The sequence below is a fragment of the Panthera tigris genome, chromosome A3 (genome assembly GCF_018350195.1).
Source record: "Panthera tigris isolate Pti1 chromosome A3, P.tigris_Pti1_mat1.1, whole genome shotgun sequence".
NCBI classification, from domain to species: Eukaryota; Metazoa; Chordata; class Mammalia; order Carnivora; family Felidae; genus Panthera; species Panthera tigris.
The window spans coordinates 107543501-107558605 of NC_056662.1; the positions used below are offsets into that span (position 1 = coordinate 107543501).

Below are 15105 nucleotides of genomic sequence, written 5' to 3' on the forward strand. Positions count from 1 at the left end.
GTTAGATTGTTTTTAACAGGAGCTCTTATGAATAATGATACTATAAACACTTGCATACATGTCTTTGTATAGACCTATTTTTATTTTTCCTGGATAGATACCAAAGAGTGGAAGTGCTGTTTCTGTTTAACTTTTATTTTAAATTTGTGTTTAACTTTTAAGATATTACCAAACTGTTTTCCAATGGGACTGCGCCATTTAGCCTTCCTACCATTAATGTGTGAGAGTTCCAGTTTCTATGTATCCTTATCAATCCTGGATATTGTCACTCTTTGTCTTTTACTCCTTCTGGTGGGTACATAGTGGTATCTTATTGTGGTTTTAATTTACATTTCCTAATGACTAATAGCATCCTTTCATGTGCTTATTAGACATTCATATATCTTCTCTGGTGAAATATCTATTCAAATCTTTTGTTCATTTCTGGGGTGACTGGCTGGCTCAGTTGGTAGAGCATACAACTCTTGATCTTGGGATCATGAGTTCAAGCCTCATGTTGGGGGTAGAGTTGACTTAAAATCTTTTGTCCATTTTTAACTTGGGTTATCTGGCTGCCTGATGAGTTGTAAGAATGCTTTATGTATTGTGGATACAGATCCTTTTCTTTTTTTTTTAATATTTATTTTATTTTTGAGAGAGAGAGAGACAGAGTGTGAGCAGGCGAGGGGTAGAGACAGAGGGAGACACAGACTCTGAAGCAGGCTCCAAGCTCCAAGCTGTCAGCACAGAGCCCAACTCAGGACTCTAACTCACAAACCGTGAGATCATGACCTGAGCTGAAGTCAGACACTTGACCGACTGAGCAAACCCAGGCGCCCCATGGATACAAATCCTTTATCTAATGTTTTCTTTAGGCTCTGTCTTGTTTTTTCATTTTCTTACTGGGTCAGTTTTTTTGAAGAGCAAAAGATTTTAATTTTGATGAATTCCATTTTATCAATTTTTTTCTTTTATGTATCATGCTTCTGGTGTCGGATCTTAGAAATCTGTGCCTAACTTAAGGTCACAAAGATTTTTCTCTTAATTTTTGCTAGAAGTTGTACAGTTGTAGCTCTTACATTTTGATCTGTGATGCATTTTGAGTTAGTTCTGGTATATTGTGTGAGGTACTTAAGTTTTTTTGTTTTTGTTTTTATTTTATTACATATGTACACCAACTGTCCTAGCATCATTTGTTGAAATGATTGAAATGATTGAAAACAATCTTCTTTTTTCATTGAATTGCCATCGCATCTTTGTGAAAAGCAATTGACTGTAAATAAAAGGGTCATTTCGTGACAGTCCATTCTGTTTCACTGATACATATGTCTGTCTTTATGCCAGTACCATATTCTTTTCATTTACTCTAATTTTACGGTAAAATTTGAAGTCAGGTATTGTAAGTCTTCCAGTTTCTTTTTATTCCAGTTGCTTTGGCTGTTCTGGGTACCGTGAGTTTCCATACCAATCTTAGGTTCATTTTGTCAATTTCTATCCCCCAAAAAGAGTCTGTTGGGAATCCATTTTTGTTGTTTTTGTTGACTTGTTCTCCCCCACCCCCTCCCCCCACCGCCCTTGAGTATCAGAAACACTTTCCTTTTGCTTAACATCCCTCATAATGTTTTCATTGGAAACTGGGCATTTCAGATAATACATCAATGCTGGATTCCAGTTTTCTCCACTGAGGATTTTTTTGTGGGTTGGTTTTTGTGTTTGCAACCTGCCTGTATTCTAGAATCTACCTCCTTCCAAACGTGTGACTGTTGATGTCTGTGTTCAGTTTTTTAATTATTTTAGCCTGGCTTTCTAGGACTCACCACTGTCTGCATAGTTTGGTGGTCACCAATAATTTGAGCAGCAGTGGTACTTAAGCACCTCTAGGCATAGTCCTTCATCCTCTTCCAGTGGACCAGTGTGTGGGTTGGGCACTGCATTCAGAGTTCAGTCAGCCCTCAAATCTGCCTAGGACCCTACTGGGTCTTCCCTCTGTATGCCTCAGAGTTTCCCAGTTAGCCAGAGATATGTGGAAAGCCAAACTACCCCTTCTGGGGCTCTTCCATGATCTTCCCATAAATTTTTGGCTAGTCTGCAGCTCACTCCACCTGGAAGTACATCCTTAGGCTTACAAAGCTGTGGGGCTTTCCCCTGCTGGTTTCCTACTGAATTTTACTTACAGTCCTGTCACGGGTTTTCAGCCTGTCACGGGTGTGAGCCATATCAAGCACATTTTCCCTTGGAGTAAGGCTTCTGGTTCATGGCCAGTTCACAGTAGTTGTGGCAGTGCCCCTGCTGAGCTGGGGGGATGAGGGTAGAGGAGGAATGGCAGCAGGTCCAGGCAGAAGCCACAGACCCCCATTGTTCTTAAGTGGAATTCTAACTGATCATGAATAAGTACTTTTCAATTTGTTTTTTACCTTTGGTTGATTTCCAGAGCCCCCACATTGTTATGGGTTGGTTCGGGCTTTCATTTTACTTTTTTGACAATTTTCCCTGGCCTTGTGTTTTCGGAAGAGAATTTACCAACCTCTTTACCCCACAGTAGTCAAAGTCTGACCCCTGGTGCTTTTTTGTAGGATTTTTAAAAAATAAACTTTCTTTATTTCTTATGCAGAAACCACTTTATTTTTTTTTTAATTTTAATGTTTATTTTATTTTTGAGAGAGAGAGAGAGAGAGAGAGAGAGAGAGAGAGAGAGAAAGCATGAGCAGGGGAGGGGCAGAGAGAGAGGGAGACACAGAATCCGAAGCAGGCTCCAGGCTCTGAGCTGTCAGCACAGAGCCCAATGCGGGGCTTGAACCCACAGACTGGGAGATCATGACAGACGCTTAACCAACAGACACTTAACTGACTGAGCCACCCAGGTGCCCCAGAAGCCACTTTAAATTCTCAATCTTTAATCAGGTAAATTTTCGTAAATGGTATTTTTCTAGAAAATTATCCATTTCATCTAAGTTTTTAAATACATTTTTATAGATGCCTGCATGGGGCGCCTGAGTGGCTCAGTTGGTTGAGTGTCTGACTTCAGTTCAGGTCATGATCTCACGGTTCGTGAGTTCCAGCCCCGTGTGGGGCTCTGTGCTGACAGCTCGGAGCCAGGAGCCTGCTTTGGATTCTGTGTCTTCCTCTCTCTCTGCCCTAACCACCCTCCCTTTCTCTCTCCAAAATAAACACTTAAAAATAAATAAGTACATAAATAAATAAAAATATAGATGCCTGCAAAGTAGACTCATGATTTTGAAAAAAAAAAATTGTTCTGTTTTATTACCTCTTGTTATTTCTTATTTTGTATATTCATTCTTTCTCCCTTTTTTCTTGAATAAGGTAGTTACAGGTTTGTTTAATTTTTTTAAGGAACTAGGATTTGGGTTTATTAATTAGATCTATTATTTCTGTATTCTCTATTAATTTCTGCTTCAATGTTATTGTTTCTCGTGCTTTATTTTGGTTTATTTTGTAGTTCTTTTTTAGATTATTGCATTTATTTATTATTTTTACTCTTTTATCTTTTCTTCTATATTGTTTTGATCCCTGGATTTTTTCTCTCAATTTCTATATGTCAGGGTGTCTCAATCATGGCATTATGAACTTTTCAGATAGACCATTCTTCTTGTGGGGCTCTGTCCTGGGATAAATATTTAGCAGCATTCCTGGCCTCTACACACTCATAACAATCAAAAATGTCTCCAGACATTGAAAAATTCCTCTGAGGAGCAAAATGATCCCCAGTTGAGAACCCCTGCTTTAAATGTATCTCATTGATTTCGATATGTAGTGTTTTCATTATTTTTTTTTTAGTTCCATTATTTCAGTTTGCATTTCCCCCTCTTCCCAATAGGTGTTTAACTGAAGGCTTTTTTAGTTTCTAGGTAGAAGCTCTTTTTTTTATTATATATATATATTTTTTTTTAATTGGATTAATTTCTAGTTTGATTGTGATCAGAATGTTTTTATAATATTTCTAGTTTTTTACACTTTCTGATGTGTGCTTGAGAAGAAGGTAGATTTTAGATTATCAGAGTATATAATTCAATGTATCTGTCTCCTAAAGATCTACCTTATTGGTTATATTGTTTAGGTATTCTGCATAGTTACATGCTTTTTTGTTTTGTTTTGTTTTTTGTTTTTTGTTTTCCATTGGCCTTGCCTTTTCCTCAAACTGGTGTGTTTAAGTGTCATGATTAATGTGTTTGTATACATGTCTCCTTACATGTCCTAAATAAAGTTTCTGCTTTATAACAGTAATTGCTATGTTATTTGAGGGCTGTTATATCTTCATCGTGAATCGTGGCTTTTAGCATTAAAAACTTCCCCCCTTCTGTCGTATTTAATGCTTCCTGTAGCTTTAATTCTATTTTGTCATAAATCTCCTTTCTTTATATTTCCATTTGTCCTGAATACCTCTGTTTGTCTTTTTATTTTTAACCTTTCTGAATCACTTTGTCTTAGATGTGTCTCTTGCATATAGCCTATAGTTGAATCTAGCTTTGTGAGCCAAATTGAAATCTTTTTCATTTAATCAATGATTTAAGCCCACACATATTTATTGATATTGATAGTCTTTACCCTGTCATATTGTTTTATATTACAATTTTTACATGTATAATGTTAACCCTGTGTTCTTTCTCATGTATTGTGTTTGATTTTTATTTCTTAGACTTCTTTGGGTATTTTTTTAGTGCTCTCAGTCCATTTTCTTATTTAACTTTTTATTCTCTGGTTTGTCTGTTTTTTTTTTTTTTCAAGTTTATTTATTTATTTTGAGAGAGAGAGAGAACACGCACGTGTAGGAGGGGCAGAGAGAGAGAGAATTCCAAGCAGGCCCCACACTGTCAGCATGGAGCCCAATGCAGGGCTCAAACTCACAAACCGTGAGGTCATGACCTGAGCCAAAATCAAGAGTTGGAGCTTAATCAACTGAGCCACCAAGGTGCCCCTGGTTTGCCTCTTTTTAATGGTGTATTTTACTCCCATCTATTTAGTTATCAATTTATTCTGCTTTCTTTGTTCCCTTTCCATTTTTTAAACAGATCTTTAATTGCATTACCTTCTACATTGTCAGCACTTCTAACTTTTATATATTATTCTTCCACCCTTGTCCCCATCTTTGCTCTAGTCATCAATTAAATATATTAAATGCTCACTATAAATCTCTTCTTGAAGTTTTCCCAATCACCTCTTGGCTGGGTGAAAGTTTCCTCTTGTAGATTCTTTAAGAGGGTTCATGAATATAATATTCCTGGAGGTCTTGCATATTTTAAACTGTTTATGTATGATTTTGCTACTTGAAGGACGGCTTGGTTGAGTGTAAAATCCTTGGCCTTCACTTTCTTCTCTTGAATCTCTTGAAAAGGCTGCTGTTGCACTGTGTCCTCTAGACAAGGTTGATGTCACTCTGTTTCTCTTATGGCTGCAGGCTATGAGAGTATTTGTTTTGATAGTTTTATTCAAATATGTCCGAGTTGATTGTTCTGATTTAGTTTTGCCAACTACCTGACGGGCCTTTTCTTTATTTTGACTTTGACTTTATTTTGCTGCCAGAAAAATTTCACGGATTATACTTTCAACTATTCGTTCTGTTCCACCATTTTGTTTTCTTCTTCGGAGACTCTAATTACATGTGTTGGATCTTCTTTGCCTGTCTTCCATTTCAACCACTTTCTCTCTAAACTCTCTTACTTTTTCTTTTCTCATTTTTAATCTCTTAATTGTTGTTCTGTCTTTTTTAAATGTCCCTTATTAAGTTTTCATTGGAATCTATTCTTTCATTGGTGTCTTGTTTTTTAGCCTTTATTTCCGAGATGATTTTGTCTTTTTCTTGTATTTTTTTTCCCTGAGTTCAATCAACTATCTTTTTTTTTCTTATTTATTTATGTTTTTGTTCATTTCTGGTCTTATTTGAATTTCTGATTCCAAGTGCTTTTCATATATCCAGATGAATGTTAGAAGATATTTAAATCGGTTTGGAGTGTTGTGTTAGTTTTCTTCTGCTTCACTGTTAGGTTTTTTGGACATGATTTTCATCAGCTGAAATGTTCCATTCTCATTTCTATTTTCTTCCAATAATAGGTTTGTGTGGAGACCGCTTTCGTCTATTTGATTCCCTGGGCAAGGTTTGGCTTGTGATAGTTGACAGCAGTCCTAGGTCAAGAGAGTCCGCTCTGTCAATGTACCAAAGTGCAGTTTCTTTAATGAGTAGCACTTTTTTTTTTAATTAGGGGCAGAGAGATTTGCATGTCCTTCAGTTTTGGGGTTCTCTTTTGTCGTGCAGGGGCACAAATTTACCCTCTTGCTTCTTTTACTCTTCACTCTCCAGTCTCTGACAGAGATTGGATAAGCCTCTCCCTTCCCTCTTGCCCTTCTCTTCCCCAATAGTGTCACACTGACTGATGCCTTCTCGACATCCGTAACTTTTAAGTCCTTTCCCTGTGGTGACTGCTCTGATCCACTGAGACACTCTCAGTATTTTTGCACTTGTGATGTATTTTCTCTTTGGGTGGGGGGAAGGGGGGATGATTTTAAGTCTATCCCAGGCCCTTCATTTCCTCTCCTGTCTCCTTTACAGTTTTTCCAGATCCCACCACATTTCTGTATTCGTTCTCTGCAAAGGCTTCTAGTGGGATCCTAGGAAATATCTCTTCCAGAATTTGGAGTGTACTTTTCTACTTAAGTTTTTAAATTCCTCTTTCCTATTATGTTGGAAGCATTTCATTTATGTGCATTTTCTTATTAAGTTTATTTTTATTTAAGAGAGAGATAGAGAGCAAGCCACATGTGGGGCCCAAACTCCCGAACTGTGTGATCATGACCTAAGCCAAAATCAAGAGATTTAGATGCTTAACCAACGGAGCCACTCAGGCGCCCCAATGTTTATGTGGTTTTATTGTTCTGGTTGATTTCTACAGCTTTGTGAAAGACACGTGACAAGATTAGAGTTAGACAGCCATCACTATCCTTGGCTGTCTCAAAGTTCCCCACCATATCCATCTTCACAAACCGTTTAGGTAGAATGTGGAGCAGGTATGTGAACTTTGGGTAGAGGTAGAGGTAGAGGATAAGAAAGAAGGCATTTGGCTTAGAACAAACTGACTTTGAAACGATTCTATTTGTGTAGAGATAGTCATCAAACAGATAGTTGGGCTGTACCTCAGATAAGAGATAGAAATTACTGCTTCTTAAAACTCTGGTAGAGTCCTAGTAGGCTGGAATTAAAGCCATAAATCCCTTTGAGGAATTTCTGTCGTGGTCTAACTCCTGCCTGCATGCTCAGACCCATCTTCCATGAACATATAAGCCCTTTAGAAAGCAGCTACCATTGAGAGGTTAACAGGTAAAGTACTATTTTTCTGGTGTTTTATTTTATCATATTCAAAAGTTTGGTTGATGTGTCTGAGAAATCTAAATATTAGTCTGAGAACTCAATCATTATTAAGCCAGTTAGGGAAAAAAAAAAAAGAAAATCATAGATCAATAGATCAAAATATCTATCTAGAGGGAAATAGGAACATAATACATAGACGAACATCATGAGTAAGCTTTCTGGCATATTCATAGTTTCTTCCAGTAACCATAGGGCTTATCGAGTAGGTTAAGTTCATAAATCCACAAAGATCTATACTGATAACTTTCTAAAGCAAATTCCTAGTTTCTACTGTTTTATCACCTGTAACTAGGCTAAAGAACAAATCTATGCATGTTTATATATAAACAGATTTAAGATAATAATACCTATAGGGGCGCCTGGGTGGCGCAGTCGGTTAAGCGTCCGACTTCAGCTCAGGTCATGATCTCGCGGTCCGTGAGTTCGAGCCCCGCATCAGGCTCTGGGCTGATGGCTCAGAGCCTGGAGCCTGCTTCCGATTCTATGTCTCCCTCTCTCTCTGCCCCTCCCCCGTTCATGCTCTGTCTCTCTCTGTCTCAAAAATAAATAAACGTTAAAAAAAAAATTAAAAAAAAAAAAGATAATTCCTATATAAAAATACAGTATAACTGATAGAGATTTCAGAACATAATCTGTGATGAATTTTCCATGTGTTATTTAAGAGTGTATGCTTCATTTTCATTTTCCTTGTGTTATTTAAGAGTGTATGCTTCAGTTTTCTCCCTGTAATAAGAAAGAATAGAATCTACAAAAAAAAAAAAAAAATGAGGCATTGTAAAATGGTTTAGTAATAGTCATTTACCAAGGTAAACACTCCCCCAGTTGTGTCTTTCTATGGTGACGGGTGAGAGTAGATGATTTCTTTCTCCATTGAGACAATCTGTGGGTGGAAAAGATGTTAGTGAAGTAAAAAAGAAAAAGAAAGAGGATACTCATTTGAACATGAGAAATCTGAAAAGGGATCACCTCTTTTACTTGACATTTGATTAATACTAAGACCTGGATAAAATGGTTCTCCAAGCTGTGCATTCTTTTGAATTAACTGAGAGGCAGTATAGCCTAGTGATTGAAATTGTGATCTCTGGAGCTTGACTCCCTGGGTTCTAATTCCATACTAGCTTCACCTTGCCTTGGTTTTCTCGTCCATATAATTGGATGAAAATCGCACTTACTTCATAGAATGGTTGTGCAAATTATATGTGATTTTCCTAGGACAATGTTATTTAAGGGCTAGCTCTTATTATCACTATTAGATTATATTAAGATTCTGCTGGATAAAGTGGGGTGGGATTTTTGAGACTTACTTGAATTTTTACATTTTTAATTCCTACACTAATTTCTTTAATTATGGTGGCCTTATTTGTTACTTACCATGTGATCCAGTCACCACAAAATTCACACATGGGTGATGCAGGACCAACAAATTAAATATTTCCATGGACATCATTATGGATATGAAAGCATTTGTGAAAAATTAGAGAAATCTGTCCTCTTTTTTGTGCTTTTTCTTTTCTTTGGGAGCTAAGAATTTAAGGATATGTTCCTTCATACATATAAGAGCCAAGAGCTGGAAAGATTTTGTTACTGTTTTTAATGGCTGCTTTATTTGACAGTCCATATCTGCTCTTTCCTCTGTCCACCAGGTGGAAGTGTAGCACTTTGTACCTTGTCTGGTTCTCAGTTCTTCCTAAACCCCCTTGTCAAATGGGTGAGGAGAGAAAAGAGAAACAATGTAATCAAGAGTATAAAAATGTTCCTTCAGTTGGATTTTACAGCATCATATTTTAATCATTTACTTGAGGATAATGAAAATAGACTAGATAAGGTTCCTTTCCACGAATTCCTTAATTCAACTGAAGTAAATACAGACCCACTATAAGAAATATATGAGAGGGGCGCCTGGATGGCTTGGTCGGTTAAGCGTCCGACTTCGGCTCAGGTCATGATCTCACGGTCCATGAGTTCGAGCCCCGCGTCGGGCTCTGTGCTGACAGCTCAGAGCCTGGAGCCTGCTTCCGATTCTGTGTCTCCCTCTCTCTCTGACCCTCCCCCATTCATGCTCTGTCTCTCTCTGTCTCAAAAATAAATAAACGTTAAAAAAAAATTAAAAAAAAAAAAAAAAAAAAGAAATATATGAGATCTTGGGGCACCTGGGCAGCTCAGTCAGTTAAGTGTCCGACTTCAGGTCATGATGTCACAGTTCATGGGTTCGAGTCCTGACTTGGGCTGTGTGCTGTCTGCCAGTGCAGAGCCTGCTTGGGATCCTCTGTCTCCATCTCTGTTTGGCCCCTCCCCACATCTTCTGTCTCTCTCTCTCTCTCTCAAAAATAAATAAATGTTAAAAAAAATTTTTTTAATAAAAATCTTAAAATAAAAAAGAAATATATGAAATCTTTGCAGTAGCTCAAAGAACCACATAAAGACTGAACTAAACTGCCAAAATGATGTTCACATCTTTCTAAGTGTATTTAAAATTAATCGATGGAAATAAATCTCTGGCATCCTGAGTAAATTGGTTTTATGTAAAAGATTGTGAGAACATTGACCTTGATGACTTGATCAAGCTGAGTCGTCTTATTTTCCAGGTGCAACATTGTGCTGCAAGGCAATCAATACAGTACCTTAAGTCACTTCAACCATAATGGAAAAGTATGAAAAATTAGCTAAGATTGGAGAGGGGTCCTATGGGGTTGTATTCAAATGCAGAAACAAAACCTCCGGACAAGTGGTAGCTATTAAAAAATTTGTGGAATCTGAAGATGATCCTGTTGTTAAGAAAATAGCACTAAGAGAAATACGTATGTTGAAGGTAGGTTAACTTTCTCTATATATCTATAACCTCATGGTATTGGATGAAATATGTATGCCCAAATTACAATTTGAATGCATCTTAAAGTGGTGTTGTTTTTCTGATTGGGCTTAAATTTCTTGGCATCAGCAACTGTGGAAAATGAGTTGATTATCACTTTGGACTTTGGCAGCTCTGATCCTGAAGTACTTTCCATTCTGGTTGGTAAATATCTACTGTCCTGAGTCCCTTCATCCCAGTGTTCACCCTCCCCCACCCCCGCCTTTCTCCGCTCATCCCCCACCCAATCCTCCTCCCCACAAACAGGCAACTAGAAGACCATCTCCCGGCACAGGATCCCCCAGGACTGGACTGTGGCATCCATAGGGGTTGGTCCTTCCTGTGTTCCACTGATTCTTAGAACTATTGAGTATCTCCCCCAGCTATGTATACACATTTTCCACAAATAATTTGTTAGTTAGTTGTTGTTGTTGTTGTTGTTGTTTAAGTAAGCTCTATCCCCAATGTGGGGCTTGAACTAGGACCTGGAGGTCAAGTCACATGCTCTACCAACTGAGCCAGCCAGGTGCCCCTAAAGTTGTTTTTACTCTGATAGGATTTGACACGTAAGATTCATAAGTCTTCAATGGAAATGTTTTCCTGTCCTAGAAATGTTACGGTTTTAGAACCAGAAAAGAACCTAGCGACACTTCTCATCCAGCACCTTATCTTATCAGGGAGGAAACTGAGGCACAGGGCAGCACCTCCCAAACATTAATGTGCATTGGAATCCCCAGGGGACTTTGCTAAAATGCACGTACTGAGTTGAAGGTGTGTGGTTAGCCTGAGATGCAGCATTTCCAGCAAACTCCTTGGGGGCACAGAAGGTTTGGAGACCAACTTGGAATAACAGAAACGTGATTTATATCCTCAAGAACACACAGCCGATCTTCACTTTTGACATGTGTCATCTTTTTTTAGGAAAACCCCAGAAGTCAGTTTTTAAAGGGAGATAATAATGATCATATTATCTGTACTTTCCAAGTATTATTTGCAGCAGGATTCCTAAAACTAATAATAGTTTAAAATATAATTTCATATACACCGACTGAGTTTTCAAGTACATCCATCATAAAAACCGGTTCACTGTTACCTCGCAGCCAGCAGAGGGCGCTGGTCAGCAGACAACTTATCACAGAGCTAAGCTACAGGGTGTGTCTGACCTGGCTGTGGGTTGTTTTCTAATGAAAGTAATGCTTTTTTATCCCCCACCTCCCACCTACCCACGACTGCAAGTAAGGTTAATGCTCGTAGTACCTCCTGGGTCACAGTGCCCCAATTTGACTTGAAGGTAAAAAGTAGCCAGATTCCACCTCAGCTTGGTCTCTGGTGACGGTTTCCATAACGTACCCCTTTTCTGCTTTTAGTATGTTATACCCATGCATGCCCTGAACAGTTTCCTTCCATGATAAACTTCACGTCCCTTCCTCCTATCTTCCTGTCATTTAAATGTGATTTGATTTTTGTCCTCCTTATCACCTGTGTTACTGATACAAGTCACTGTTTTCCTGGGCTAAGTTAATTTAATTTGCAAAGGGGATATGTATTGCTCATCTACCCCAAACCGGGTTTGACCAGGTTAGCATCTGTGAATCCCTTAGCCTCCTGGTAGAGACACTGTTTCATTTCCATCCTGTGGTTTTCAGTGTAGCACAAAGCAGCTAGCTTACCTGTGTGACCTGTTTCCTCCCGTTTGCCTCTCTGCTGTCTTAGGCAACGGCAAGTTGATTTTGTGCTCTGGACATATTTTTAATATGTAATGGAGTCCTTTTTCCCAAACTGTTGAACAGCAGACACATAGTTGCAGACTCATTTTTTTTTTTTTCCTTCAAGTCATGCTTACAGGTACTAAAGTAGAGGAGGCTATCGCTACTGGGCCTGCAAAGTATTTATGCAGCTCCTACTGTATACACAATACTGTGTTCCCTCTATGTATCTTTCTGAGTAAGTGGTAGAGGGTTTGGAAAGTGATGTATCTGTATACTGGAAAACAATAGGGAAGACGAGTTATATGTAAGTAGGAGTGATCAGATGTCCTGATTCATAGCTTTTGTCCCAGAATCCGGTCTGGTTAGCACCCTCTTTCAAAAGCACCCTAGGGTGTGAGGGCGATCTGTCACCGCCTGGACTGCCAAAGGTGGTTTGGCTGATCCGGCTGGCTAGGCTGTTTTCCTCTTCCTCCCTCACCACTCCATGTGCATCTTGGAGCTTGGAGCTGCATGCTTGGCCGAAGAGGACGACCTTCCCTGATACAGGAGGACCGCTCTTCCGTCAAGGGCCTAGGAGTAGCTGCGTTCCCCTGCTACAACCCCCAAACGAGCTCTCAAAAGCCTCCTGGTTTGTGCGCTAACTTACACGGTGGCCCTAGCTGTAGGCAGGATGACCGTATCTGCCTATGTGCCTGGGACAGTCTTGGCTTATGCTTGTTACCCTGATTGGATAAGTTATATAGTTAACTCTATGATGGATTATCTTCAGCAGAATTTTCCCTCTGGTTCATAGCATTAAACAGGTGCCTTGTGAAATCCTTCAGCTTGAGACGGAATTTAGCACATAAGACATCTAAGCATAAGAGAGAACAATAGAATCAAAGAACAGAGATGAAAACATGATAAATAAAGTAAAAACACACTGTGGGGACTCGTAGAATAGGCAGCTTAATCAGAGTTGAACGTTGGGATCTGGTATTTCTGAAAAACAACACGCAAATCCAGACTGGGTTTAAACCCATGACAATATGCAAACTTAGTGGGGATTAATAATTTTTAGAGCCTTTTACTCAGTAATTCCATTTCTTCAATTTTTTATTTAGGTTATTTTATGACCTGGATGTTTAGAATTTTCACAAACTACAGAAAGTGTTTGTGGAATCAGTGCCTGTATTTTAAGTTGTGCACTTTATTTGCTATCTCCAGAGAGATTCAAGCAGTTTAATTACCATCTATACACAGGTACATTAAATAAACTCTTAAAGGATTTATTTTAAAGAAGAAGGGCGCCTGGGTGGCTCAGTCGGTTAAGCGTCCGACTTCGGCTCAGGTCACGATCTCGCGGTCCGTGAGTTCGAGCCCCGCGTCGGGCTCTGGGCTGATGGCTCAGAGCCTGGAGCCTGCTTCCGATTCTGTGTCTCCCTCTCTCTCTGCCCCTCCCCCGTTCATGCTCTGTCTCTCTCTGCCTCAAAAATAAATAAAACGTTAAAAAAGAAAAAAAAATTAAAAAAAAAATAAAGAAGAAAAACATCTTCTTTTTCAACCTCAAGTTTCTATGATTCTTACCAAGAGTAGTTCCTCTTGTGAGTAACCATCATAAAATTATCCACAAGAGATGCACGGGGCATGGTAAGCAAGGCCTTCTATTGTTCAAATTGTAAGGGATCCGGGGAGAAAGTACTATAAGAAATAAAATCACCAGACTTTGTATTTCAATTCCTTTGCAGCAATTAAAGCACCCAAACCTTGTGAACCTCATTGAGGTGTTCAGGAGAAAGAGGAAAATGCATTTAGTTTTTGAATACTGTGATCACACACTTTTAAATGAGCTGGAAAGAAACCCCAAAGGGTAAGTGACACAGAAACTGAGGCTCTTGTGGCCATTTGGTTTCATTATATGTGGGATTAACTGTGGCAAATTTCAAATATGAAACACAGTCCTCTTTCTACCAAGATGTGTCTGCTGGCTACCCCTTTCCCATCTGAGTTAGGATGTGCTCAGAGGAACACGAATATTAGCCTAGAATAAAAATATTTAGGAAGACAAATCTGCAAATATAAATCACAACGCGTTTTGAGGCTAACTTCCCTACAGGCATACCTCGGAGATATTGCAGGTTTGGTTCTAAATCATTGCAATAAAGCCGACATTGCAATAAAGTGAGTCAAATGAATTTTTTGGCTTCCCAGTGCATACAGAAGTTATGTTTACACTATATTGTAGACTATTAAGTGCTCAATAGCATCATGTCTAAAAAAGCAATGTACATACCTTCATTTAAAAATATTTTATTGCTGAAAAATGCTAACCATCATCTGAACATTTAGCGAGTCATAACCACTGGTCCCAGATCACCATAAAATACAATAATAATGAAAAAGTTTGAAATATTAGGAGAATTACCAAACACAGAGACACAAAGTGAGCAAATGCTCTTGGAAAAATGGCGCCAGTGGACTGCCTCCACAGGGGATTTCCACAAACCTGCAATTTGTGAAAAAACACAATGTCTGTGAAGTACAATAAAGCAAAGCATAATAAAGCAGGGCAATAAAACGAGGTATGCCTGTCTTGTCAAGGAATGAACCATGGTTCAATATTAGGATTCCACTGAAATTAGAATCCATATAATTCACTAAAAGGTTAAAGGAGAAAAAATACATGTGGTTGATAAAATTTGAAAAGGCAGTTGATAAATTCAACATCCTTTCCTGATTCTTAAAAAAAAAAACAAAAAAAACCTTAGCAAAGTAGGGTTAAATGCTTTCCTAGTGCATATGCATGCACACACACGCCCCTCTTCAGATCAACAGCTAGTTTTATACTCAGCACTAAAGGAACCACCATTAAAGTGAGAAATGAGGAAGTCAGTTGTCACTACCATAAGGCAACACTGTTCTGAGAGCTCTAGCCAATGTAATGTAATAAGAAAGACAAATAGAATATGTAACTTTGGAAACAAGATCGAACTGTCTTTATATGGATGATAGTATTCTACAAAATCTAAGATAATTGCCTAAAGGATCATTATAACCAGTGGAATTCAGTATCATGAGTACAGCACCCCAAATTCCACACATAAAAATTAACCGCTTTTGTATCAATGAGCACTTTAGGAAAGCTAGTGGAGAAGGATCTTATTCAAATATCAGTAACAAAAAAGTTTAGAAATAAAGATAAAAAGAATTGG

The 15105-nt window shown here is 38.5% G+C and overlaps 1 protein-coding gene across 1 annotated transcript in view; it reads left to right on the plus strand.

The window, feature by feature from the left end:
* CDKL4 (cyclin dependent kinase like 4) overlaps nucleotides 1-15105 on the plus strand; it is a 48697-nt gene that overhangs the window by 3017 nt on the left and 30575 nt on the right. Inside the window, exons 2-3 of the mRNA XM_042982113.1 lie at nucleotides 9943-10166; nucleotides 13642-13763. Coding sequence (XP_042838047.1) covers nucleotides 9999-10166; nucleotides 13642-13763 — 290 coding nt within the window. The 5' untranslated portion in view covers nucleotides 9943-9998. The remainder of the gene's footprint in view (nucleotides 1-9942; nucleotides 10167-13641; nucleotides 13764-15105) is intronic.